Source organism: Magallana gigas, chromosome 4 (assembly GCF_963853765.1).
Source record: "Magallana gigas chromosome 4, xbMagGiga1.1, whole genome shotgun sequence".
In the NCBI taxonomy this organism is placed as follows: Eukaryota; Metazoa; Mollusca; class Bivalvia; order Ostreida; family Ostreidae; genus Magallana; species Magallana gigas.
In genome coordinates this window covers 39,941,186-39,969,093 of record NC_088856.1, presented here as the reverse complement: position 1 = coordinate 39,969,093, position 27,908 = coordinate 39,941,186, and the positions used below count along the sequence as shown (strand labels likewise).

Below are 27,908 nucleotides of genomic sequence, written 5' to 3'. Positions count from 1 at the left end.
TTATTTTGCATTTGTAACAGCGGCGTAAGTATTATCAGCAATGGACCAAGGTAGTGTTCCCGAAGGCATTATGCCAGTCATTTTTAAGATTGTCTTAGGAATTACGTAACCAGTAATGTAAAGTATGTCCTTGACCAAACAGCAACACCACCAAGCGTATGATGTCGCTTCTTCTTTTATCGACTCTGTTTTATCTAAATGAGCTACAAGAATTCCATATGAAAAACATCTAATCAATCAAATGTTTAGATGGAAAAAAAATAATACCAACAATTTTTAATGGTAAAAAATTCATTCGAATAGTATAACTTTGCATAACAACAAAGACAATAAACAATTACAAGCAAGGCATAGAAAACATATGTTGATTAAACTATGCACGAGAAAATAAGTAAAGGTCTTTCTAAATGTTAAATTTTCAAGTTTAAAAAATACCTTTTAGAACTGGAATTGAACAAATCAAGATCATGTAAATAAATGACTGTGCTTTGAAATTCATCCTCCTAAAATAGAAATTAGCAAGTTCAATAATTTATTTTACAAATTCCATTTTTTAAATGATAATATGTATCAAACGCTTAAAAAGAATAAAGATCCAGAAGTTATAAATATTCATCTGAATAAAATAGAGAAATGCAATATGCAAGTGAATAACGCATCAGTTATTCTGTTTTCAGTAGCCAGAAAAATATTCTTACATTTACTTTTTTAAATTCAAATTTAAAGTTTTAATTGGTTCATTTCTACAACAAAGTTTGCGCCATTACAATGTAACCATGAATGGGATTTTTAAAATAGGGAACAATAATGATCTAGCCGATAAATATTTTTATTTTTAAAAATCTGAATTGGAATTTATATCATATTTTTCGTCCTTTGATTTGCATAGACTAAGTGACAAATTTCTGAAACCATTTGTTAGTTGTTAGTTGATAAATTGCCTTGTATTATATCAATGTCAACTTGTTAAATGTATAGGTCGAATTTCTATACATTATCTACAAGGTATTTAATGACAGGATGCACTAGGTCAGCATTAAATATTTTATCTACAGACATTTAGCATAGAACCTATTGCGTTCAAAGCAAACATAACACGGTAGCTTAGATGGTCATATCCCAGCAGGCACACAACATTGAATAAACCTTGAATCAACGTTGACTTTCTATGTTGATTCAACGTTTATTTTATGTTAGATTTTGAAAATTTGTTTCAACGTTGAAGTTTAAACGTTGAATCAACATTGATAATCAACGTTGATTATATGTTGAAAAACTGTAGATTCAACATTTATTCACTTATTTTATTTTGGAAGAGGAGAGGGGGGTCTTAGTTACATAAATAGTACATGTTTTTAATGATAATATTGGACCATGTATTAAATAAAGAATAAATCCCTGGTATAAATTTAAGTCATTTTAATTCCATTCATAATTGTGATTAATTAGAAATTTCATCACTAAAAATAAAAGTTCTATCACAGAGTCATTTTTTCCGGCCACCACCGTCCTTCCTTTCTGGAGCCCACTTCAAATAATTCGCCGTGGCCTCAACCACCTGGTTTTCAGTGACATTGTAATTTCTCATCATGACTTCTACAAAAAGCATGAGTATATATATATGAATTAATATATCCAAATAAATTTTTATTCATTCATTGCAGCAAAAAGATAAAAAGATGTTTCATTATAAAAAAAGAAACTTTGTACATATATACTGTTTAAAACCAATATGATCACTTAATTAGTATTTACCTTTGACTAATTTGAAGTAATTTGACCCTCCATATGCATATTTGTTTTTCTTCCCAGAGATATTCATATATGACATTACTTTGTTCGTCATACACCTAAAAATAATAAATACATATATATCAAAATCAGTGTTATGTGAATTAAAACAATAATCAAGTGCAATGAAAATTAAACAACATTTCATTGGTACTCTACATTACTGGGCACAAATTAGACCTCAACACTATAACTACTAACTAAACTTGATCATTGAAAACTCAAGCACAGTGCAAATGTTACCTTTGCATGGCCTTTTTGATGTGGTCCTTGTAGTCATTGCCACCAATTTGTGCAACAATACTTTTCTAGTTAAAAAAAAAATAAAAAATTAAGCACTACTGGGTATGATTAAAAGTATCAACATTTTAAAAATGTAGTACACATGCAAATGTAATGTATATTAAATATAATTAAAATATTTATAAAAGACAGTATTGATTTCTAATAATAACTTAAAAAATTAAGTTTTCTATTAATCTAACTTACACAAATGTCATAATCCTTTTTGACATTCAACGACAAGTTAAAATCCTTGAAGTCTTCAAGTGTTAGATTTTGGTCCAGTGTGTAATCATCCGATCCACTTTGAACAATGCTGTTAAAGGGATTTCCCTTTTTAACATTGTCGCGAATTTCTGTTAATAGGTATATAACCCGTCTTTGAAATCCTGAAAATGAAAAAATGTTAAACTATAGTCTATACATTTGGATATTAACACAGCAATTAAGAAAACACAAAAAATGAAGAAGGATATATGCAATGTTTACTCTAGTCTCTAGGACACTTACTTTCTTCCGACATTGGATATGCAGAGCTGGAGGTTGATCTGCTCAACTGTGAGGTCGTTCTATGATGACTGTTTTCTCTGGATCTGGAGGATGGACGATGACTGTTTTCTCTGGATCTAGATCTAGATCTAGATCTGCTCAACTGTGATAATGTTGATACATTGCGATGACTGTTTCTGCTGGAATTTGAGCATTGAGGACGATTATTTTCTCTGGAACTTGAGTATTGGCCAAATCTGTTTTCTCTGGATCTAGATCTGCTCAACCGTGAGAATGGTTGACGACGACTGTGTCCCCTGGATCTAGATCTGGATCTGCTCAACTGCGAGAATGTTTGACAACGACTGTTTCCTCTGGATCTAGATCTGGATCTGCTCAACTGAGAGAATGATTGACGACGACTGTTTCCTCTGGATCTAGATCTGGATCTGCTCAACGGCGAGAATATTTGACGACGACTGTTTCCTCTGGATCTAGATCTGGATCTACTCAACGGCGAGAATGTTTGACGACGACTGTTTTCTCTGGATCTAGATCTGGATCTGCTCAACTGCGAGAATGTTTGACGACGACTGTTTTCCCTGGATCTAGAGGATCTTGCTGGTGAGGGACTCTTTGAAGAAGAAATCCTTTGAGGTGCCTTTCTTTGATTTGCTACCCCTACAATGCCATTGGAATAGATTATTAAAAGGATTCAAACTTTAATATTTTTTTATTTATAAAATTGTTCTTATGTGATAGATGATTCTATTCTAAATCAGGGGTCATGTATAAAATGAATAGTCAAGATTTACAGACTAGCATAAAATAAACAATAATATAACTTGCTAGAAATCTTTTACCAATGACTTGCAAATAATATTTCTAAAAAAAATATATAAATGGAAAACATATCACGATGAGGAAGTAATGATCAAGAATGATAAATGCAATGTACCACTTGATTTCTGTGTTTTAGAACTCGACCTCTTTGGAGGTTGTGGTGGCGCAGGAAGGACTGGATTATTACAGCTGGTTTTGGAACTATCTGTTTCTAGCGTACTTCCTGTAGAATAATTAAATAAAACATTATCAGAAGCAATTGTCATTAAAAAAGTATTTTAATTGTTACTGGAACATTTTTGAAGCATTAAAAAATTAAATGAATGCAAAAAGATGTAAGCTTTTACCTAAATGAAAATAATTTTTTTTAATAATACCTGTGGCAAACTCTGTTCCAAAAGATTTCTTTTTGGAAATCCTCTTCCCCAGTGGAACCTCATCACCTGAAGACTCCTCAGACTCGTCACATGTTGTGATATTTGCGATATCACAATCTTTTTTCTCATCTGAAGTTTAAAATACATAAGAATTTGTATGTTAGATTTTTTTATCCCCTCATGCAACTTGTTACAAGGGGATATAGTATTGCTGCTGTGTGCATCTCCTTTAGCTTATGGGCAAGATAAAAAGGAAAAACCCTTACACCAAAATGTTTCATGTCGCGAGGGGATGCTCCGCTTAGCGGTGCCCTTTCCTTTTTTAATTGCCTACTATGTATCAATCTGGGTCATCGAAATAGTAATATGTAAGTGCATATATCAGTAAAATAGACAAAATGCAAAAACAAAAATTCAAAGTATAGTAAAATATTAAACTTGATGTCCACAATCAAGTGTAAATTCATTTTCAACTGCCCTTTACCATATGCATTCATAAGTATGAGCATTATCAATTTATCATTTAATACTAACCAGAAGACATTTTTATTCTGACCAATTCAAAACTGGTCCACTTTTGCTCAGGGGTCCATTGTTGTCGTATAGCTTTCTTTGCCCCAGCATTTGACACGTTTCCTGCAATCCAGCTGGAAGGAATAACTTCTTCCACCTCTATGTCCTTTTCCTTCCAAATTACTCGACTCCATGACATTGTCTTTAATACAAAGTTAATTTTTTATCAATATTTGCACAAGCACACATATTCACAATGTACATTTCATTACATTTTTACTTATACTTTTTAAGACACTAGGTCACAAGATGGCGATAAATGTTTTATTAAACTGTAATGTCTTTTGATTAGGTTGTATATCATCGTAACTCAGTGGTTAAAGTATTGGGCTTCTAAACCGCAGATCATGAGTTCGAATCCACCTGGAGCTTTTGTTCATGTTTACTAAATTAAATTTTTGAAAATGTAATTTTTCATCCAAAATCGCACATTTTTTTTTCTATTTGACTTAAATACTTCTATTTATATATCTATCATAGTCAAGTAATTTTCTGCTGATTTAAGAAAATATTTCAAGGTGCTGTGAGGCATCTTAAAATCAATGTTATCATGCAATATATACAAGAATAAACCTATCTAAATATCATATATATATCATGCAATATACAAACCTGACAAAATACTGATCACTTATCATATCATGCAAAAAAGAAAGTTAGAAACCTTATAAGAATGTCACTGCTGTCACAGAAGAAAAACAAATTCGTGTTTTCACCTACTTCAACATAATTTTATAAAATTTAATTGAAATTAATGTCATAATTATTCAGTATCCTTTATTTCGCCTCTATGGGGAAAGTTACATTATTAGCACGATTTGAACATTTATACCCTACCTTTTAAATAAAAAAATTACGTAATTTAATCACAATATAAAGATAAAAAACATAAATAAACATAGGTAAATAAAAAAAATGTAAATATCAACTTATCCAGCTTAAACGTACATGTATGTTTACCATCGTTCCATCCCATGCAGCATTGGAATGAGAAGATATCCTCTGTCCCATGGTAAACAAATCAATTTCTTTTCGAAATCTGTGTGTTCCAGTAACTTCCTTTTGAGATGCATGTTCCTTTTTTTTACAACAACAGTGTTTAACAGTTTGGAGTTGTATGGGCTATCATAGAAACTCTCCAAGTTTGATCTTTTTAAAACATCACACACATATTTTTTATCATCTCTTTTTTCCTTCACAAACACAATTTCTCTACTTTTCAAAAGAAAGCAACTGTCCTTTTTTTGGGTTGAAACACTTATATGAATTCTTTTGGGGAGCTGTCTGCAATTCATTTTCTCCATCTCAACAATTCGTTTCGTAACCTGGGCAATAGGATTCTGAGCTTTTCTAACACTCTTTTTCAACTTTTGTAGATGGTTTTCAAATTGAAAAGCACTTAGTTCATTCAAAGACACTCCATAATGTTCCACATCATCAGCAATGTGAATCGGAGAGTGAATATTGTAGGAAACAAATGTGTCCCCATAAACCATTTCTGATGTTTTCACAAAATATTTTAAAAGTTCTCTTGCATATGATATATGATCGTGTCTAAAGTCTTCGTCAGATTCCAGGAGGATGGACATTGCAACACTTAATGTAAGAAAATGATTATAAACCTGGTTGGAAACAACCGAACGTAGAACCAATGGTCCAGTGTATAGCAAAAATTGCCGCAGCTCAGTGGCCTTCCACCTATCAAGATAATAGAGTGAACGTGGTTGCCTTGCGAACTCCCTGGGCATTTTTCCATTCAATGCAGACAATTTGCCTGACAGAATATCCAACTGTTGACCTGATAGTCTACATTGCCTAGGGCCAGATTTCAGAAACGATAACATTCGCTTAACTACCCCTAAACAAACTAAATGCATGTAGTCAAGTGGAAATGATTTCATACATGATATTCCAATTCCAGCATTTATCAGTGGAGAAATGTCAATTTGATGATCTTTGTATTCAAAATTGTTAAAACTTGCTTCAGATCTTAAGGGGGTGTTTCTTTCATCATTTAGACTAAAAACAACACGTCCATTCCATCTTCCTTTGATAGTACATCTTTCACATGCATAATAGGCATTATGTCCTTTTGTGCATTTCAAGAAAGCCCTCGCCGGTGCGTCACATATAAATGATCCAACTGACACCGTCAGAACATCATCACCAACAGATATTCCATTCTGAACTAAATTGTTCAACTCAACCAAAAAATCAGACAAATAATCATGTACAGAACTGGGTTTTGAATTCCCACAAAATAATGCAACAACAAAGGGTTCAAACTTTTTTATACTGCACAATATTGGCCACATTTGCACATTTGTGCTTTTAAATAGAGGCACTCCATCAACATTAAATGTTAAAGATATCTCATTTGCATCACTGAATTGCTCTGGATGGGTCGAAACTACCTTTAAAATTCCACTTTCTATCCCTAAATATAAATAATCACCACCACATTTTTGTAAGGTATTCACTGAACGTGGTGTTTGCAAAAGTGTACGGGAGTCTCGAGGAACACGAAGACCATGTTTCCTTAATACTGTTAAAAGATCATTTAACGAAGAGCGAGAACAACCACTCTGTGTAGCCCACTTAGACAAGTCCCCTACTACATCTGGAACATTATCAGCATCAGAATGACATTCAGATTCCGAAGAAAAAGATGACTTGTAGAAGTCCTGTTCCTAACATCATTTTCACTTTCAAATTCAGGATTATTTTCATTACTATGATCACTGAAATTGCTCTCTGCGTCACTGACATTTTCAGGGGTTGGATGCCTGTTCTGAGTAAACATTTGATGTCTATTATTAGAAACATCTTCATCATCACTTGGTTGCGCAATTAAATTTACTTCTGTGTGATATCTTCTCCATTTTCTAATATAAGCCATGTCTACTGTGTAACAAAACAAAATAAAGTAAACAAACCGAAAAATAATAAACAAAAACATAATTAAAGGAGCCCCAAATAATATAGTCTTTGTTTATATATTGTTACGAATTGTACGTTTGAAATGTATACATGTTTTCCCTAATATATCTCGCTAGATTTTTTATTACTATTTTTTTTGGGGGGGGGGGGGTGTTGTGTTAAAATGCAAAACATGCAGTGCTATGCATATTCCCTTCAGGTACATGCAGTTAACATAATCTTCTAAATCATAAAATTCTTCTATAAATGAGTTCTATCAAAATGTTTTTAAAAAAGATTGGGTTTTTCCTTGCATGTTACTGTTATACAGTACAGTTATAGCTAGCTAGAATTAGATATCAACAATATACACTAATCACATTCAATTTCGCAAGACAACAAAATAAAACTATAATTATTTTCAACTTTGCAACATTCAAAAATGCGAGTTGCATTCATAAAAAACATTTAAAATCCTCAAACTTACCGCATTTAATTGTCAATCCCGCCTTATAATCGTTTATCCCGCCTTTTCGGAAGTGTGCGAAACGTAAAATTAATTCGTACAATGAACGACCGCGTTTTAAGTTAGGACATACGCTTACTGTTTCGTACACTTGGTAAAACACATGCATACCCATATACATCTCTCGCCTCTCGTGTATTGTCACCGCAAGGCAACATTTGCTTTTGATAAAAGCACAAATTATTAAATTGGCCAAAGTATACCCCCCCACCCCCCACCCCCCCCCCCAAAAAAAAAAACCCCAAAAAACAAGAACAAGAACGAAGTCAGACAAGCAAAAGGAATTGGCCCTGATAAATATTCTACGTTGAATCAATGTTGTTATTTCAACTCACTTAATATTCAACGTTGAATAAATGTTACCTTTTCAACGTTGAAAGTTCAATGTTGAATCAATATTGAAACTTGGTTGATCAATGTCTAAACTTTACTTCAACGTATATTCAATGTTTATTCAACGTTGTGTGCCTGCTGGGATTTTTCTTTGGTTGCCTTCCAAATTTGACCATTTACTCTGACAAAATGTGTTTATGAATAAACAACGTAGAAAATACAATAAAATTGAGAAAAAAGAGAATGAACTAAAAACCAATACAAAAACCAATTTTCTCAACAAATCATAGTAATCTAAAAAAAAATATAGCTACAGTTTCTTTCTTTTCTTCGTTGACTTCAGATTTAAAGCATGTACAAAAAAGTGTATATAGCATATAGTCCAGTTCACAACATTTGACTCTAAGTATAAGCAAAATTATTGTGAGCACCAATGATAAATATATTCAACAGTCAATTCAACAACACGACAGTACTTGCTTGATCTTGGTGCAGTTGTTTCTAAACACAACGTCTCTGCAAGGAACCGATATCAACAATTCTGGTGCAATAATGTATGTGGCAACTTTTTTATCTTTGAGAGTAGGCAACGAAAACATCTTCAATTCTTATTGGCTGTTTTTCTTATCAAAACCAGAATGTATAACTCAGATTTCCATTGAATAATGAAAAGATTCAAGGAATGGAAAACGAAAATTTAACTTTTTTCTTGATATTTATCGTTTCACTTTCCTTTACATTTCATGTATAAAATTTCTGGCGTGAGATTCAATTTCGTAAGTGAATTATTTCTTAAACTTTCTATGTTTCAAATTACATCCTTCGCAAATATTTGCGGGGTACCGTTTGTTTTATTCATCCGTCAGTCAATTATTCTGTCAGTTATGTTTTACATTTAATAAGCATTGTTAAACTTTGCAGAAAAAAGCTCATTTGTTAGAGCCGCTATTATGAGTAAAATTTAGAGTACCTTCTGGAGATCGAGCATTGTCTAAAATAAAATGTTTCTAGATCCTGAAATTCTGCTTTATATTATTTATAAACTAAAATGAGGCACATACAAAGAAAAATAACTCCGTTGATTAATCATGAATTTATATTTTTAAAAGAATATTGAAGAAGGATAAGTTGTCAACAAACTAACGATCAGATTTACCTTAAAGTTTGACACATAACATTTTCGGAAACACAATCTAATATCTAGTGAAGAAAATTCCAAATATTACTGGCACTGTACCAGTTATCGGCTATAATTTTACGTTTTCTTTTCGTGTTTCATTATTTCTTGATATATTGGAATAAAACTTTTCATACTTTAAATTGTTAACTCCTTATTTATCCATCGGTTAGATTATATCATCATTTAGAACCCAAAGCATATTGTTTCTGTGCTTTTTAGCAAGCCCCGAATTTGCCGAGGTTTAATGATTTACTGTACCAGTTATCGGCTTCGTGATGAAAACAGAGTAAAATCCTTGTACATGTTGATTTAATATTCTGCAAAGTGTTGATTGAATTATGTCCCTTGCAGGGTCAGCCTATAGGTCGTAGGGGTTATTATACATTTAAACTCATAAAATTTTTCTTTTATCATCATACGGTAATTACGTGTAATCGTACACAAATCAATGCATAATTATACAATCAGGCGTTCAACTGCGCCATGAATCTCTCGGAATTTAGTGAGTTCCTTTTGTTTATAAATGTTATATGTATTGATATTATATGTCAAATCAAAGAAGGGATATTATTACGTATTACAAAGAGGTCATATTCTATTTTTAACTTATTACGTCACATCCCCCACAGCTGAAAGTGCAAAGATGTAAATCAGCGGTAACCAATGATCGTTTAAAGCTCATGTTTAAAATATATTGAAGAAAGTTTTCAAGCAAACTTACTTTTCTTTATTAGAAACAGACGACTGCATTAAAAAATCTCGGATATTCGCGTGCTATAGACCCGAGCCCCCAGTTTAGCTGATAACTGGTCTTAGCCGATAACTGGTACAGTACCAGTATAGCTTTTCAATTTTACAATATTCCTGTGTCTCTATACAGAGCTTTCATATTAAGACATTTCAAACAAAATCAATCAAATAATCCGCTATAACAAATGTTTGAGAGTTAAATTCTACAACGGTAACAATAAATGTGTTCAGGAACAATTCTGTTCTCTGCGCCTCAAAGACAAAATGCTGTTTGAGCAGGAAATCCTAGATATCCATAATCGTGTTTACAATACTGTTGATAATCTTCAAATAGATTGCAAATTATATCATATATTTTTGATTCAATTATTTTTTATGTATTTTTGGTTTTTATTATTTTTTTTTAAGAATATTTAAAAAAAAAATCTTTTTTGTTTTCTTTGATTGATGTAGGCATTTGATGGTACACATACACAACCATATCTCAGTTAATCAGGTAAATTGAAAAATGAATTGAAAAGCAAATGAAATAATTATGACTTTTTTTCTCTTTATTCTGATCAAACATATGATCCTTTTGTTTTCACTAAAAGCACAGATTAGCCCAGCGGTGACATTCTTTTCCTAGGCAATATCTAAATTATAAATCAATGTATCGTTACACACATTTAATTTTTTTAATACAGTGACAAAACTGCTAATCTTTATAGTTTATATCAAATGTTCTCTATTACTCTGTGGTTTACGATCAATTGAATTCTAACCTCGTCACTTTCAGATATCCGCCGATAAAGTGATCTCCAGTGTGCATGTTCCTTTTTTCACTCGGTTGTAGTTCTTCATTTTTGAATGCTGTTGATCATATGGATCTGTATGAATTATTGCGCAGAAAAGAACGAGCTAGATATACACACTCCTCAAGGTAATTCATGTTGACTATATCCTAGACTTACTCCCAGTATATGTAATGTTACGACAATTCCAAGCCTATATATGTATATATTGCTCATACTCAACACATCACTTGTTTTACATTGATGCAATTGAAAACGTGTGTTAGTAGTAGAAATTTTTCCAATAAAGATGAATTCCTACCTCTGAAAGAAGAGATAAGAGTAGGAAAATCTGAATGGAGGTGATGGTGTTGCTTTTGATAAGCAATTTCTGTGGATTGCCCTAACGGTCAAATCATAAAACATTCAGAATGATACTAAATAAAAACTGACATTTTCAACAAAGCTAATGATTATTACTTTTCTTTTTGGAAATCACACATATTTTGTACCGTCAAACTTCTGATTATCAAAATTTATTCTTTTAAAATCGACAAAACAAAACCCGATTTTCCCGTGTCTATCTATTTATCGAAATGTCATGTGTAAAGAACATTTTCGAGAAGAAAAAAAACCAAGATCATATGTTGACAAGTCTGAATCAAGAAATAAACAAAATATGACAAATATCACCAAAGTCACGTTCAAATTACAATCATATACCCTCACAAACGAATCATCTCTTAATAAGAATCAACATCTGGTGCATTAAAAATTTCGATTATAGAATTACACGTACATTAAATATTTATTCATACGTATTAATTAATAAAGAAAAATTTAAAAAATGAAAAAAAAAAAACATACTTATTTGGTTTTGGTAGGTATTATATTCAATTGCCCTTCCATATGTTAATATCAGACAGATCAATAGAAATTAAGATGATTTAATGACAAAATAAAAGGGAAAAAAAGCCAATAACGATAATTGAGTTACATTCTACATTCTCTAAACAAACATTCCTTAACTTAATTTAGACACTGAAACCATTTGTATGTTGTTAGTTGATAAACGGCCTTGTATTATATCAATGTCAACTTGTTAAATGTATAGGTCGAATTTCTATGCATTATCTACAAGGTATTTAATGACAGGATGCACTAGGTCAGCATTAAATATTTTATCTACAGACATTTAGCATAGAACCTATTGCGTTCAAAGCAAACATAACTCGGTAGCTTAGATGGTCATATTTTTCTTTGGTTGCCTTCCAAAATTTGACCATTTACTCTGACAAAATGTGTTTATGAATAAACAACGTAGAAAATACAATAAAATTGAGAAAAAAGAGAATGAACTAATAACCAATACAAAAACCAATTTTCTTAACAAATCATATAGATCTAAAAAATAAATATAGCTACAGTTTCTTTCTTTTCTTCGTTGACTTCAGATTTAAAGCATGTACAAAAAATTGTGTATAGCATATAGTCCAGTTCACAACATTTGACTCTAAGTATAAGCAAAATCATTGTGAGCACCAATAATAAATATATTCAGCAGTCAATTCAACAACACGACAGTACTTGCATGATCTTGGTGCAGTTGTTTCTAAACACAACGTCTCTGCAAGGAACCGATATCAACAATTCTGGTGCAATAATGTATGTAGCAACTTTTTTATCTTTGAGAGTAGGCAACGGAAACATCTTCAATTCTTAGTGGCTGTTTTTCTTATCAAAACCAGGATGTATAACTCAGATTTCCATTGAATAATGAAGAGATTCAAGGAATCGAAAAGGAAAATTTAACTTTTTTCTTGATATTTATCGTTTCACTTTCCTTTACATTTCATGTATAAAAAGTTCTGGCGTAAGATTTAATTTCGTAAGTGATTTATTTCTTAAACTTTCTGACAAATATCAATGCAGGAAGAAAAGATTTATTAGCAACAAAATACATGCTCTATGTTTCAAATTACATCCTTCGCAAATATTTGCGGGGTACCGTTTGTTTTATTCATTTGTCAGTCAATTATTCTGTTAGTTATGTTTTACATTTAATTAGCATTGTTAAACTTTGCAGAGAAAAGCTCATTTGTTAGAGCCGCAATCATGAATAATATTTAGAGTACCTTCTGGAGATCGAGCATTGTCTAAAAATAAAATATTTCTAGATCCTGAAATTCTGCTTTATAATATATATAAATTAAAATGAGGCATATACAAAGAAAAATAACTCCGTTGATTAATCACAGGGCGAAAAACCATCTTTAAGCAAGTCCTTAAAGGTGGCTTAAAGGTGACTTAAAGGAGCTTAAAGGCTATACAACCTTTAAGCCGCCTTTAAGTCACCTTTAAGCAAGTGCTTATAGGTCCTTAATGTCCAAACTTCTTTAAGCCACCTTTAAGCCACCTTTAAGCCATCTTTAAGCATCTTTAAGTGGCATTTACGCTCTCTTTACACTGCCTTTACACTGTCTTTAAGTGGCCTTTAAGTCAATATTGATCAAGCTGAACAATAAAAACATATATTAAATGCAAAAGCTCTTTTATAGAGATGGGAGGGGGTCATCCGAGTGATAATATAATTTCCAAGGAAGGGGGGGGGTGTTCCAGGCGGTTTTAATTGTCGCTCCATTAAACACAGATCGCTATCATCAGCACCGCTCCGATGGACACAGGTTGCCGTTATAAAATTCTTTATAATTTTTTTGGGGTTTCAAAATTATTGTAGGGATGAGCGCAGTCTCTGTATATTAATATGTGCATAAAACTAATTAAAGTATGTTTGTTTCCTATTATAAATTAATCGGTGAAAAATCTCTCTCTCTCTCTCTCTCTCTCTCTCTCTCTCTCTCTCTTCTCTCTCTCTCTCTGTTCCTCCGGTTATTAAACAAAATAAAGATAATGAACCAAAAATGCATGATTTAATTTGATAATCGGTTTAAGGTTTGTATTTTTTTTTTCAATTTTCATTATTTCTAACTCTAGATCTGCTAGATACATGTTAAAGATTGAAAGACTCTCAACTGCCTTTGTTATATCGGGCAGGATATTACTGCTTTGTTTGTCTAGACATAGTTTTGTTCGTTTCTGTATATCTAATTAGAGTCTATTGTTTGTCCAACTTAAGAAAACCCCTGGAACTAACACAGAATATACAAGATATACACAACAGTTGTGTCGTGTGCCCAGGTGCATGTTTGTGTATATCTAATTAAAGTCTATTGTTTGTCCAACTTAAGAAAACCCCTGGAACTAACACAGAATATACAAGATATACACAACATGTGTGTCGTGTGCCCAGGTGCACGTCAGGGTTTCGAAAGGCGTCGAATCTTAGTATGTACGAGCATACGATAAGTCTAGTGAATAAAAGTTAATTTACATTTGTAATTCATTTTCAAAGTATTATTTCCTAGCTCTGGGTTTCAAAGATGTTACGTCTACAAATTAACGATACATGTATGAAAGAGTAAAATCTTGAGGCTAATTAATTAATGTACCGGTGATCATAAATAGGGGTTGATTATTTAAATATATGTATAAGGGTAAATATGTCAAATATACCCGGCCTGGCACATCATACAATTGTATATACAAGTCATTTGCAATTGCCACATGCAGTAAATACGTCACCGGTAATTGGTAATTTTGTTTGTTATAGAATTGATAGTTTAAAAATCATGCCAGTACATACAATTACATGTAAATATTTAAACATATTGGAACGGCGCTGCGATCATGAAAACCGGGAAATTGCGGGAAATTGAACAAATACCCTAATAGTATCAGTGCATTTCATAAAAGAAATGATTTCATTTTCTTTCTTACATTTTTATAGCTATATATTAGATGAACGTATATCTACTCGGTTTAAATTTATTAACTAAGAAAGCCTACTATAGTGAACCTAACGGTTTCCATTTAGGTATAATATATTTTTGTTCACTGAAGACCAAGTTCCGTATTTCATTCTAAATACACGCATGCATGTAATTTATAAATTAGATATAATTGATTGTTACAAACTGAATGGTTTGTCAAAATCTTTTCAAGTAAACACATTCAATACAGTGATTCAATATCCACTGATATATAAGATATAAAAACGCTCATATATATGTAAGTTGCCGTGGCGCAGAGGAAGCGTGGTGATGCTACTAAACTAAGGGTTCCGGGTTCAATTCTCGCCGTGGCCGGTGTTTTTTTTTGTGTATTTTTTTTCATTTTTCTTTCTAGAACAAAAACCGTTTAATACCTTTTCTTTCATAAAGTTAATACATTTTGTTGGAAATTAAGCACAATTTTGAAATAATTTTTTTTAATGGCTTAAAGGTGGCTTAAAGGTAGCTTAAAGGTGGCTTAAAGATGGCTTAAAGAAGTTTGGACATTAAGGACCTATAAGTTGTCCTTAAAGGTGGCTTAAAGGTGGCTTAAAGATAGTCTTTAAGCTGCCTTTAAGCCATCTTTACGCTTTCTTTAAGCCATCTTTAAGCAACACATATAGCTTAAAGGTAGCTTAAAGGTGGCTTAAAGATCGTCTTTAAGCTACCTTTAAGCATCTTTAAGCTATCTTTAAGGAGAACTTAAAGATGGTCATTCATCCTGTGAATCCTGATTTTAAATTTAAAAAAAAAATATTGAAGAAGGATAAGTTGTCAACAAACTAACGATCAGATTTACCTTAAATTTTGACACATGATATTTTCGGAAACCCAATCTAATATTTAGTGAAGAAAATTCAAAATACTGTAGCTTTTCAATTTTACAATATTCCTGTGTCTCTATACAGAGCTTTCATATTAAGACATTTTAAACAAAATCAATAAAATAATCCGCTATAACAGATGTTTGAGAGTTAAATTCTACAAGGGTAACAATAAATGTATTCAGGAACAAGGCTGTTCTCTGCGCCTCAAATTTGACAAAATGCTGTTTGGGCAGGAAATCTTAGATATACATGATCGTGTTTACAATATTGTTGATAATCTTCAAATAGATTGCAAATTATATCATATATTTTTTATTCAATTATTTTTTATGTATTTTTGGTTTTTAATTTTTTTTAAAGAATATTTAAATAAAAAAAATTTTTTGTTTTCTTTGATTGATGTAGGCTTTCAATTATTCAATTATTTTTTATGTATTTTTGGTTTTTAATTTTTTTTAAAGAATATTTAAATAAAATTTTTTTTTTGTTTTCTTTGATTGATGTAGGCTTTTGATGGTACACATACACAACCATATCTCAGTTAATCAGGTAAATTGAAAAATGAATTGAAAAGCAAATGAAATAATTATGACTTTTTTTTCTCTTTATTCTGATCAAACATATGATCCTTTTGTTTTCACTAAAAGCACATATTAGCCCAGCAGTGGCATTCTTTTCCTAGGCAATATCTAAATTATAAATCAATGTATCGTTACACACATTTAATTTTTTTAATACAGTGACAAAACTGCTAATCTTTATAGTTTATATCAAATGTTCTCTATTACTCTGTGGTTTACGATCAATTGAATTCTAACCTCGTCACTTTCAGATATCCGCCGATAAAGTGATCTCCAGTGTGCATGTTCCTTTTTTCACTCGGTTGTAGTTCTTCATTTTTGAATGCTGTTGATCATATGGATCTGTATGAATTATTGCGCAGAAAAGAACGAGCTAGATATACACACTCCTCAAGGTAATTCATGTTGACTATATCCTAGACTTACTCCCAGTATATGTAATGTTACGACAATTCCAAGCCTATATATGTATATATTGCTCATACTCAACACATCACTTGTTTTACATTGATGCAATTGAAAACGTGTGTTAGTAGTAGAAATTTTTCCAATAAAGATGAATTCCTACCTCTGAAAGAAGAGATAAGAGTAGGAAAATCTGAATGGAGGTGATGGTGTTGCTTTTGATAAGCAATTTCTGTGGATTGCCCTAACGGTCAAATCATAAAACATTCAGAATGATACTAAATAAAAACTGACATTTTCAACAAAGCTAATGATTATTACTTTTCTTTTTGGAAATCACACATATTTTGTACCGTCAAACTTCTGATTATCAAAATTTATTCCTTTAAAATCGACAAAACAAAACCCGATTTTCCCGTGTCTATCTATTTATCGAAATGTCATGTGTAAAGAACATTTTCGAGAAGAAAAAAAACCAAGATCATATGTTGACAAGTCTGAATCAAGAAATAAACAAAATATGACAAATATCACCAAAGTCACGTTCAAATTACAATCATATACCCTCACAAACGAATCATCTCTTAATAAGAATCAACATCTGGTGCATTAAAAATTTCGATTATAGAATTACACGTACATTAAATATTTATTCATACGTATTAATTAATAAAGAAAAATTTAAAAATTGAAAAAAAAAACATACTTATTTGGTTTTGGTAGGTATTATATTCAATTGCCCTTCCATATGTTAATATCAGACAGATCAATAGAAATTAAGATGATTTAATGACAAAATAAAAGGGAAAAAAAGCCAATAACGATAATTGAGTTACATTCTACATTCTCTAAACAAACATTCCTTAACTTAATTTAGACACTTAGTAAACTTTTACATTATTTCGGAAAGAGAAAATAAAATTATAAGAAATAGTCAAATGTTTTTGGAGGTAAAGATAAATTCAGATCAAAGAACTAGGTACAATTTCAGACATATTTTGCCCTGTTTTAGAGTGATATTTAAAAATATCAAAAAAATGTGAAATGTAACATTTATTTACACAATAATACCCGTGAATGAAGAAGCTATTAATAGTTACGTGATTAGACTTTCACAATGTTTATTGTGACGTCATTAACAGTGCATTTTCCCGTAATTTTCATAAAACTGAGCAAAAGGCACAAGCTCCCTAGTGGATTTTTGAATAGAAAAATATGTCTGCAGCTGTCGCCAACGATGTCGTTGCTGGCGAAAATGCCAAAATGTCCAAGTCATAATTTTTGTTTTTGGGAAACAAGTTTTTAACCTGGTACTTTATATACACATATGTTCAAGATGGTATATGTGTATTGTTATGAGATATAACAACTTATTTTAGGGCAAATATTGAAAGAAACTGTACCTTCTTCTTTAGAAGTTTGATAACACCAATAAGGTTGCTTTGAACTTCAAAAATATAAAATGTTTACTTCAACTAGCTTTCATAAAGTAAGGTATCTAAGTTATACCACATGGTGCGAATACATAAGCATGTTTTGAGATAAACTAGGTAAGATTCCTTCAGATCACAGGAGTCAGCATAATCATGATAATATTGAGATACCATCTCACAGATCAATATAATATTTTGTGATAGCTTTTGCTTTAGATTGAGAAAATAGACAAATGTTAGCCTTACCAAACGTTTGCACTCATTTCTCTATATCCCTTTCGATAATAGCTGACGAACAGATGTCCATTTGAAAAATCAGATGATACTGTTTATATCATATTACAAAAGTCTTAGTTTTATAAATCAAAGTAAAACGTGTATTCAACATATTGCAAACATGATGAAGTATTACATACATTGGAAGTTTTTTTTTTAAAAATGCACATCATGTGGAGCAAATAACAGCAGAAAAAGGTGGATTTTGTGAAATTTAATATGCTTGTAAACATGCTGTAACATTGTGTCAGAAAAACGATATGCATTTGGTTATGTATAATTTTAGCTTTTTGCATTAAGCTGCTCAATGAATTTTGATCGCAGGAATAATATAAATTGAATTGAAAGTGACCATAATAAGAGCGAAGTGAAAGAATCTAATTTCTATAGATTCGGACCACTCGTCAACGATGACAAAATAAAACAATCTTACTGAAGGTCAGGAAAATCAAAACAATTAAAATAATACAAAATGGGCATTGGATGTGTTTGAAAAATGGTGCGAGCAGAGGACCTCTACTTATAGATGCTACAACCATGAAACATTGGATCCGCCTATATCAACATCGGAGGAATTGCTGGAACCGTCTTCAACAACGCACGAGTTACTGGAACGCAGGAATCCCTCGGGTGCAGAAACCGGCCCGTGTCTTCAGTAGGTGATAATAATTCTGCAGAAGACGCGAAAAGGTTTTGCCCAGAAAGCTAACACATTATCAAGGATTTATTCAATACTACGTTTTTGAGAACTTTCAGTTTTCATTTTCGTTTCGTTTCGTTTTATGTCCATGATGCCTTTTACCAAAATTATAAATTCTTTGTTCCTTGGTCTGGTCTGGGTTAGGTAAGTCAAATATGACCTTACATGAGAGTCTTCAATCTTAAGAAAGTATTCTCTTCTCTCAATAAACCATGTGAAAACTGGTTGCATATCTTGCAGGTAAATAAAACTTTCTATCTATAGCTGTAATGGCTGGGTGTTTTTTTGTTAATTGATCTTTTTTCGCTTTTATAAAAATCATCTTTCATTTCTCACAATCCAAACAATTGTGTAAAGTCTATAACTTGTTAATCTTTCCAGGATATATAGTTTACGGAATCTTGATTTTCAGGGCTTGTTTTTTTTTAAGATTGAAAAGACTGAACTAATATGTACACATCAATCAATAACAATTTTCATAAAGATAAAATATTTACGTATTTAACAATTAATGTTTTATATTTACAGAGAATTGATCTTAAGATTCATGTGAGGTCACATTGATGACGTTTTCTTTTAAAAGTGTTTTGAGTGGTCACTGAACGAAACATTGAAACAATAAAATCAAGTTTCTACTTTTTAAGATGCTGTATACCTTTTCAGTGTTAATAAATGCAAAACAGTACTCTAGTAAAGTCAATCACTAAAATGGCATATGCGGTTTCTCTTGAGACTTGTACGCGACGTTTTTAGTCGCCTGAGCTCGAGAGTCTTCATCACTGCGCTTGAATGGCCGACGCAAGTTGTCCTTGCACAACGTCACACCAAATCCGGGACGATCTGGAAGGTCTATGAAACCATTTGCAGGCAAGGGTTCGTCGGGAAACAATCCGCCAAAGTACGGAACTATTTTGTCTGCTTTTGGACTCAGGTTGATAAATTCTGCCAGTGGACAATTCCGGAAGGCGTATTGAAGGTGATAGGAATAAATGCTGGATCCGTGTGGAATTACTAAGACGTCGTGAGCGGAAGCCATGGCAACAATTCTGCGCGCCTCTGTAACGCCACCCAGCCATGTAATGTCTGGTTGGAGTATATCCACGCATTTAGAATTGAGGAGCAACTGGTAACCATAGCGACTGTATTCATGTTCAGCCGTGGTTAGTAAAACCGTTGAACTTCTCAATGCTTCGCGCACTTCTTTGTAGCCATCGTAGTTATCTGGAGGCAAAAACTCCTCAATCCATTTTAGTCCCAAAGGTTCTAATGCTTTTGCCAATTTGATAGTATATGGGACAGTTAGTGCCATGTAGCAATCTAGCATCAACGGAAAATCAGGACCCACCGTCTCGCGCCATTGTTTGAATATTTCCACATTTTTCTTTAGACCTTCATCCCCATTGGCAGGCCCAAAGGCACAAGGGAGTTTTGCACCAACAAATCCTAATTGTTTAGCAATGTCTGGACGAGCGGTAGTGCAATACACTGGCAGACGTTGCTTGGTTTTCCCGCCAAGTAATGCATACACCGGCTCATTTCTCAACTTTCCCAGCAGATCCCACAAGGCTAGATCGATGGCACTGATGCACTGTATTGGCAGCCCCTTGCGTCCGTAGTTGAGAGTCGCTCGGAACATCTGGTCCCACATGAGTTCCACATCGCGAGGATCTTGTCCTTCCACGAATCTGCTGAGGTGTTTCTCCACGATGTAACAGCCTGGTACTCCGCCAATGGTCACGCCGACTCCACACGTCCCGTTTTCTGCTTCCACCTCTACAACCAATGTACCGAGAGCGTTGATGCCCCAGGACTTCCGAGTGGAGGCGTACTGCTCGTACCCAGACATCGGGTTGGCGATTGGGGTGGGGTATCCATTGATCCAATGAGTGTCTTCCACATCGGTACAGTCTGCTCCGTGGTCCTCGGCCTTTGACTCAGAGACATACGCTCGTACACACTTGATTCTAGGAAATATTTTAGTTTTTTTATCTGCCGCGGCCATGGTATGGGTTTATTCTATGTTGGTTCGTTATCGTTTCTGGCTGTGACTACATTTAGGGACAATTATTTATCTCGTGATATTTTGTACAATTGCACGGAGACCCAACTTCAAGGTTATGCATAAAGATAAGAGCATATAAATGCTCTCAAATGTTTACCAGTACATCTATAACAGAATGTCCCAAATTTGCAATGTTATTATGATGGTTTAATTTTCTTATCTGTAAAATTATTAATGATAAATCTTTGTCAGTATTAATTTTCTATCTGATGTGATGATAATTCTTTTATTGTATATGCTGATAGAAAGCGTGACATTTTTCAACGAATTGATAAGGTTTTTAAAAAACATATTCGATTGCAAACAATGCAATTCTAAAAATTAGTGGTAGCTTTAAAATTTTATGTAAGCTTGAATCATTGTTGCGCATATTCAAATTTCACATTATGTATGCAACTAACCTTACATCCATCCAATAAAATCAAACTATTTGTAATAGAACTTTGATTTTATTAAAAAAATGTTTTCATTGATGGGTTTGAAATACCTTTATATCATATTTAGATTAATGGAATTTTTTCTTTCGATTTCATATTGAGTCGATTTATTGTCCTATCATATACTTAATTTTATTCTATTTTTTATATATAATTTTTCAAAGAGGTACATGTATATTCCTTTTTTACATTTTGAAAGAGTTGGTCGAATCTCCAATTTTATTTTTGGCGCAAATGGTGTTGCCTTACTTTGCGTGCACGTTGAACACGTGTGCTGTTTATCTAGGAGCATCATTTTGCTGATCCCGGTCCTACCGGTATAACAACCACAGTCAATTAGCAATGAAGCGTTGTCATTTATATCAGTTTCTACAAAAAACTCCATTTTCTGAAGAGCATGCATGACGCTGCCTTATCAGGAACTATAAATGTAAAGTGTATTGTTTGCGAATGTGCACTGACATAACTGAAGTAAAACACCCTGCGATTTTGAAATTTGTTTGTCTGGAATTTAATCTGTTTTGCATTTGCAAGTCTAACATTTTACATTATTAACTAATGCAGTGTTCCTTTGCTTTTTTCAAAACAAGTATCTCCAAATTTTTGTATTTATTTTCTTCATAGAGTAGTCTCTCTCTTTTCATAATCATGGTTGATCACAAACATCTCGATAGATCAATTCATGCAGAAAAAGAACGAGCTAAAAGCATTGATTTATTGAGATGTCTGTGATCTAAACAATAAAACATTTCTCAAGGAGAAATATATCAATGACGTACTTTGTTCCACTAATACGTAGGTTCACGGCTAATTTATTATTATTTATACAGAAGTTATAGTAAAGGGAAGATTTATAACTTGTTTTGACTATATCGCAAGTATTTATTTGATCATTAACGAAGTAAAGTAATTGATATTATAATAGTTTTATGTTGACTTGTTATGTGCTTCTCGATAAATGTTAAATATAGTTAAATATACTGAGGGATATAGCATCGATACTTTCTTTGTGATATATACGAGAAATGTTCTCGGTCTTTAAGTGTTAGCTGCGATCCCTTGATTGATACACGTAGTTACTAGTATTTAAGATATAGAAATAATAAATGTAGTTACTGTCAATATTGTCAATATTTTTGACCATCCTTGGATATGACGTATTTTTCTAAATAGAAGTGTAATTTTAGCTATAGTCTGTCCCAAGTTATTGCTTCCATCGCTTTCTGATGATTTTTAATAAAATTACACATACCTGTGAAAGAAATACAGTTGAAATCGTTGAAAGGGAATATATCCAAGATATTTTCTTTGAACAATTATCCCTTTCCTCTCAGAAAAGAGATTCCTTACCGAGATTTATAATGGGGAATGTTTACATCTTTTCTTCATTCGGAATACACTCGGAATACATCGCGCAATTTTTTAACGTTATCATCCTGGCTTAATAATGGCTGTTGCAATGCAAAATCTCCGTTGACTTTCAATTTCGGGATGTGTATTGAAACTTGAAGCGGTAGAGGGGGCGTTTCAAAACAGATAATCTGGACATTTTTATATTAGTGGATGAACGTAGTTTGAGCACAAAGGTATTAACTATTATTGAAATATCAAGCAAAAAGTAGTGGAAGCAAAAACCCGGGACAGAGTATAGTTCTCCATGAATTATCTTGTTATTAATAATAAGAAATATATTTATTTCGACAATGTTTGGTCAAACTTTGAAACGGTTGATGGCGTATAATGCCAAACACCTAATTATTAGGGGCTTAGGCCAACATAGTTGGAAGAATTTTACAATTAAAATGAGTTGCTAGCTCCGGTTGAAAAAAAAATAGGGATCATAGAATATGAATGGAGGTAATGATTTTGTTCTTAAAAGGCTTTAATTAATAATAATGTGCCTGATGTACTTTCGCAGGAAAACGTTCCACAAGGATAGAAGATTTTTTAATTATGTGTTCCTGGATATAAGTCCGTTTTGTTTCGTTTTCTTTTGATATTCCTGGCTTGCAGTGTGATGGTTGTTCTTTTATCTTCAAATATTCCTTGGTCCAATGTAGCGTGTTTGGGTTAACGGGTGTTCTGAATCTCACTACGGGGATGTGTAGTAATAAGAGTACATTGCAACAGTAGATTCATGTACCAAAAACTAATATGGCAGTAGTCGGAGATGAAAAAAAAAATCGCGTAAACATAAATTTGTTTCAGATTTAAACTGACCACTATGTTTGACCGGTAGTTTGTGAGATAAATCAAGAAGAAATATCTGATGGAGATTTTTTTTACTGTCAAATAATCATTGTAATTTTATTTGAATGTTTACCATTGAATGTTTCATTTTTTTTTTTAAATTCTCTTAAAGGTGATTTGTATTAACGACACTCGCAAGTTTAAACTGAAATTTAAATTAAATGATAAAAATATATGTTACATTAAAGCGAAATATATCATTCACAATTTGATTTCACAACCTAGACATAAGTAGCACAAATAATTGAAGTTCAAGCAAAGCAGAAATACAAATAGAGTTGAGCCGAAAAAAAATATAATCAAAATAAAATATGATTCATAAACCGTCAACTTTAAAAACTTACTACTTAAAAAACCCAAATATGCTATTTGCAAAAATGAAACGTATTCAAAGAAGTATCGGTTGAGTTGTCATAAAGATTGTTCGTTTTGCGTTATGCTACATTAGGAAACACAATTTTTAGTTCCATTCAATTTGATTTGACCTCTTTTCTACTTGAATCTCGAATTCAAATAAAAATACAATACTAGTAGTTTACAAAACAGCCATTCGATATTTAGCATTTTTAAATAATATCACTCAAACTATCTTTTAGCACTGATGTTAAATATTTAAGGTTAAAAAGTAAAAAGGGACAGGACTGCAGTATTTTTGGTCAGTGACAAAGCCGTCCTCTGTGCCCAAAATTGAATATTTTAATTCTGGTTGTAACGCGCTTTCTGATTGATTAAAAGATTATTTTATATCGTATAAAGAATCTTGCCTACGTCATAGTAAGACTAACGTCAAAAACGTGTCAATACGCCTCACGTTACGTTTGAATTTTGTACAATTTTACGTCACTTAAAGGTCAAATAACCGTTTTTATCTACAATGACGAGTAAAAAATTTAATTATAAGCAATGGATTCAATATTTATTAGCTTTATACGACATAAAATGATTTGAAACAGTTTACGCTTTTTTATTAACCGCTTCGCGGTTTATAAAGCGTAAACTGCCCCAAACCATTTTATATCGTATAAAACAAATAAATATTGAATTCATTCCTGAACTAAAATGTTGTTTGGTCTGAACCCGATATTGTAGGTAATTCTTAATTAGATTTCAAATCGTATCACACTTAAATATATATTATTAAAAAAGTTAAATGTCGTATTTCATGTTCCAATTTTGGTTTTTTAAATCATAAAATAAACGTTCATCTTTTGTTATTTGGTATGGTGTAATCTTCTATATACATGTATCAGAAGAAGTTTGGTTATCATATTAAACCAGCTATGCATTCAAAACCAAAGGGAAAAATATCATAATTTATGTTTTATTTTACCTCTGTTATAAAAATGCAAGGTATTTTTGTGCAACCTAAAAACAAGGATTAGCCGTTTGGTGGTGCTCTTTTCCTGGGCCATGTCTGAATCATAAATCAAAAGAAAATTTACTTACATTTTCATTTATTTTCTACATTAACAAAATTTTTAATTTTTATTCATATTAAATGTCGTATATTACAATTCAAGTAAAATTTAACCTTGTTATTTTTGTCAGCTATCCGATGATGAAGTGTTCTGAATTGTTCACATTCATTTTCAATACCAAGTCGTTTGTCTTCATTTCTGTATGCTTTTAATAATAGAGAACGCTATAGTAACCATACTCAACACATCAATCGTTTTACTCTGAGGCCATTGGTTTCAAAGAAATTGGTATTAGGTTGAAGAGTTCATAGATAGTAGAAATGTCAATGAACATAAGTTGATAGATTCCAATGAAGGAAATGATATTCATTTGAAACAAATTAAAAGTTGGGAATGGGAGCTGACTTATCTGATACCTTGAAATTTTAAAACCAGGAAAAACTTTTTATCTGTGAAAAACTTGGTGTTGGGGATGGTCTGTTTGTGGTGCATTGTAAATGTCAAAATTAGATTAGAATGTTCCAGCTCTGGTTAATTGTCATAAGGATAAAAACACGAAATTTAAAAAAACCTCTTTATGACTATTTTTATTTTTTTTCGCTAGTCTCCCCCTACTACTCCGACGCCTATGGGTTAGGCATTTCTAGTCAGAATAGAGGTAATTTAATATTAGAACAAGAGTTCTCGTGCGCCTGATCCTACCGTCAAATTGTAAAACATCCTAGATTATCAGCAATAATACAACTATGACCTTATCTACAAAGTTGATTATTTGTAATGAAATCAAACACACTTTGTTCTGCTACATTCTTAAGGAAGGAGTCTTTTCTGGTTTTCGACTTGTCAAGCGTAAATTTGATTAATTGTTCATTAAATCAAGATGAAAGAAAAATAAAATAGTATTTTTTTCTTTCTATTTTACTATCATACAACTTGGCATAGAAAAAGTAATCAATGTTTAGAATCTAACAAGGACTATATTTTTGGCGGAATACTGGCGTAGGAAAATATTACATGGTTCGCAATTCAGAATTGCTCCAGATTAATGAGTCTGTTTCAGCCTTTTAAAAACAATAACATTAATGTTGAATTTTTTTACAAATGTGAACTAATGATAAGATACTTGGGTTTCAGAATATATTTTTAAAATATGATTTGCCTATGAAATTACATTTTTAAAGCTTTCTAAAGCTCCCATTCTATACAATGAGTTTTGTGAAAAAATCACTAAAATCAGTTTTTCTCTCTTATTAAATGGTCAATATATAAGCTTTTCTGTCAATTTATATCTTTATATTAAGTCTTCATAATACATAAAAATCAGAAATATTTTATTATTGGAAGCATAAAAAAAAAATCAAAGTTTCTTCAAAATTTATGAAAATTAGAGGAAATGCGGGCTAAGCAATATCAATTTGTATTCCAATTTAGTAGTATGAGCTGATAGACATTCTGATATTATATCATTTCATTGAAGAATCGAATCTTCAAATCTTAAACAAATGTCTACAGAACTACAAAGAGCTACACTTATTTTTATCATCCTTTACGTTGAGGAAAAAGGTCGTGACCTTGACCTGACCTTTATGCGAAAACGAAAAGGTCAAATTTGATTAAACTGATAGAATCATTTGATAATATGATCCGTTTGACTGTGTCAAAATTTCATGAATTTCTTATAAGAAGAAGTATGTTTGATAACGAGAAGACTCCTTCCTTAAAAATCAAAATCTTTTTTTTTTTGAAGGCCGACAAAATAAGGTAATCATTTTAGGTGTGTATATAATGTGTGTATATAATTATATTGTCAACAAATGAAAAGCTGTCAATATGACAGCAAACTTTGTTTTCTTTAATGTGAACTGTATCCATAACCCATGTCCTGAGTCGATAAACACAATCTACCGAATCTAGGAAATTGGATTATCCGATATACAATATTCTGCGAGAAAATGAGTTAAACAGCCGGTATTTTTTCATAAATTAACAAAATTCAAAATCCTACCAATATGCCCACCTCTGATAAATGTGCAATTGATCTGTAAGAAAACAACTCCCTATCTTTTAAACTATACGAGTAGTTATGCGTGCAATAGGGGTACCCTATATGCAATATTTTGCCAAAATTGACCAAGTAAGACAGCTATATGTATTTTTTTTTCCATAAACTATCAGAAATCATAATCCTAGCAATTTGCTCACCTCTGATATATGTTTAATTAATCTGCAAACTCCCTATCTTTTAAACTGTATGAGGAATTATCCGTAGAATAGGGGTACCCTATAGGTAACATTTTTCAATTTATATCTTTTGCTTTGTTTGTTTTGTTGTTTTGTTTTTTTTGTGTGTTTTTTTTTTTTTTTTGGTTTGCTTTTTTAGTGTGTGTGTGTGTTTTTTTTTTTGTTTTTGTTTTTTTTTTTTTTTGGGGGGGGGGGTATTTTATATCATATTATCTTAAAAAGATAAAAAAATGATAAAAACATAATACCTCTTTGGTTTTTGTTGCTGTTAGATCCCACCGTTATTCCACATGTTATCACACAGATCAATAGATATAAGGTGATCTAAGACAAAATAAAAGAAAACAAAAGATTTCAAGAGCAATAAATGACTCACAAACATTCTCGAAACGGATTTGAAGAGATAAGTTTTTTGTTTTATACGTTAATGAACTTTATTCCTCTAGTTTTAAGCTTTAACTTAAAATAAGACACTAATTCATGATATGATATAATTCATAATTAAGATGATATACAAATATTTCAGTTAATTCTATCATTAAAATCAATTGG

The 27,908-nt window shown here is 31.9% G+C and overlaps 3 protein-coding genes and 1 long non-coding RNA gene across 4 annotated transcripts; all 4 read right to left on the bottom strand.

Annotated features, from left to right (window-relative positions):
* Positions 1–41: 41 nt before the first annotated feature.
* LOC117683305 (uncharacterized) lies at positions 42–27,682 on the bottom strand. The gene is made up of 3 exons (XR_010712870.1): positions 27,605–27,682; positions 436–503; positions 42–203 (listed from the first exon to the last, which is right to left on the bottom strand). It is a non-coding gene; the product is annotated as an uncharacterized lncRNA (long non-coding RNA).
* LOC105329232 (uncharacterized protein DDB_G0287625) lies at positions 1,403–4,408 on the bottom strand. The gene is made up of 8 exons (XM_066082424.1): positions 4,317–4,408; positions 3,783–3,911; positions 3,521–3,628; positions 2,584–3,243; positions 2,281–2,462; positions 2,035–2,099; positions 1,756–1,850; positions 1,403–1,596 (listed from the first exon to the last, which is right to left on the bottom strand). The coding sequence occupies exons 1-8, from the start codon at positions 4,324–4,326 to the stop codon at positions 1,487–1,489; spliced, it is 1,359 nt and encodes a 452-aa protein (XP_065938496.1). The 5' UTR covers positions 4,327–4,408; the 3' UTR covers positions 1,403–1,486.
* LOC136274665 (uncharacterized) lies at positions 4,414–7,254 on the bottom strand. The gene is made up of 3 exons (XM_066082050.1): positions 7,216–7,254; positions 5,304–7,045; positions 4,414–4,497 (listed from the first exon to the last, which is right to left on the bottom strand). Exons 1-2 carry the CDS (start codon positions 7,252–7,254, stop codon positions 5,312–5,314), a joined length of 1,773 nt encoding a protein of 590 aa, XP_065938122.1. The 3' UTR covers positions 4,414–4,497; positions 5,304–5,311.
* Positions 19,529–20,992, bottom strand: LOC136274785 (L-rhamnonate dehydratase-like). The gene has a single exon (XM_066082423.1). It carries the CDS (start codon positions 20,948–20,950, stop codon positions 19,652–19,654), a length of 1,299 nt encoding a protein of 432 aa, XP_065938495.1. The 5' UTR covers positions 20,951–20,992; the 3' UTR covers positions 19,529–19,651.
* Positions 27,683–27,908: the final 226 nt, after the last annotated feature.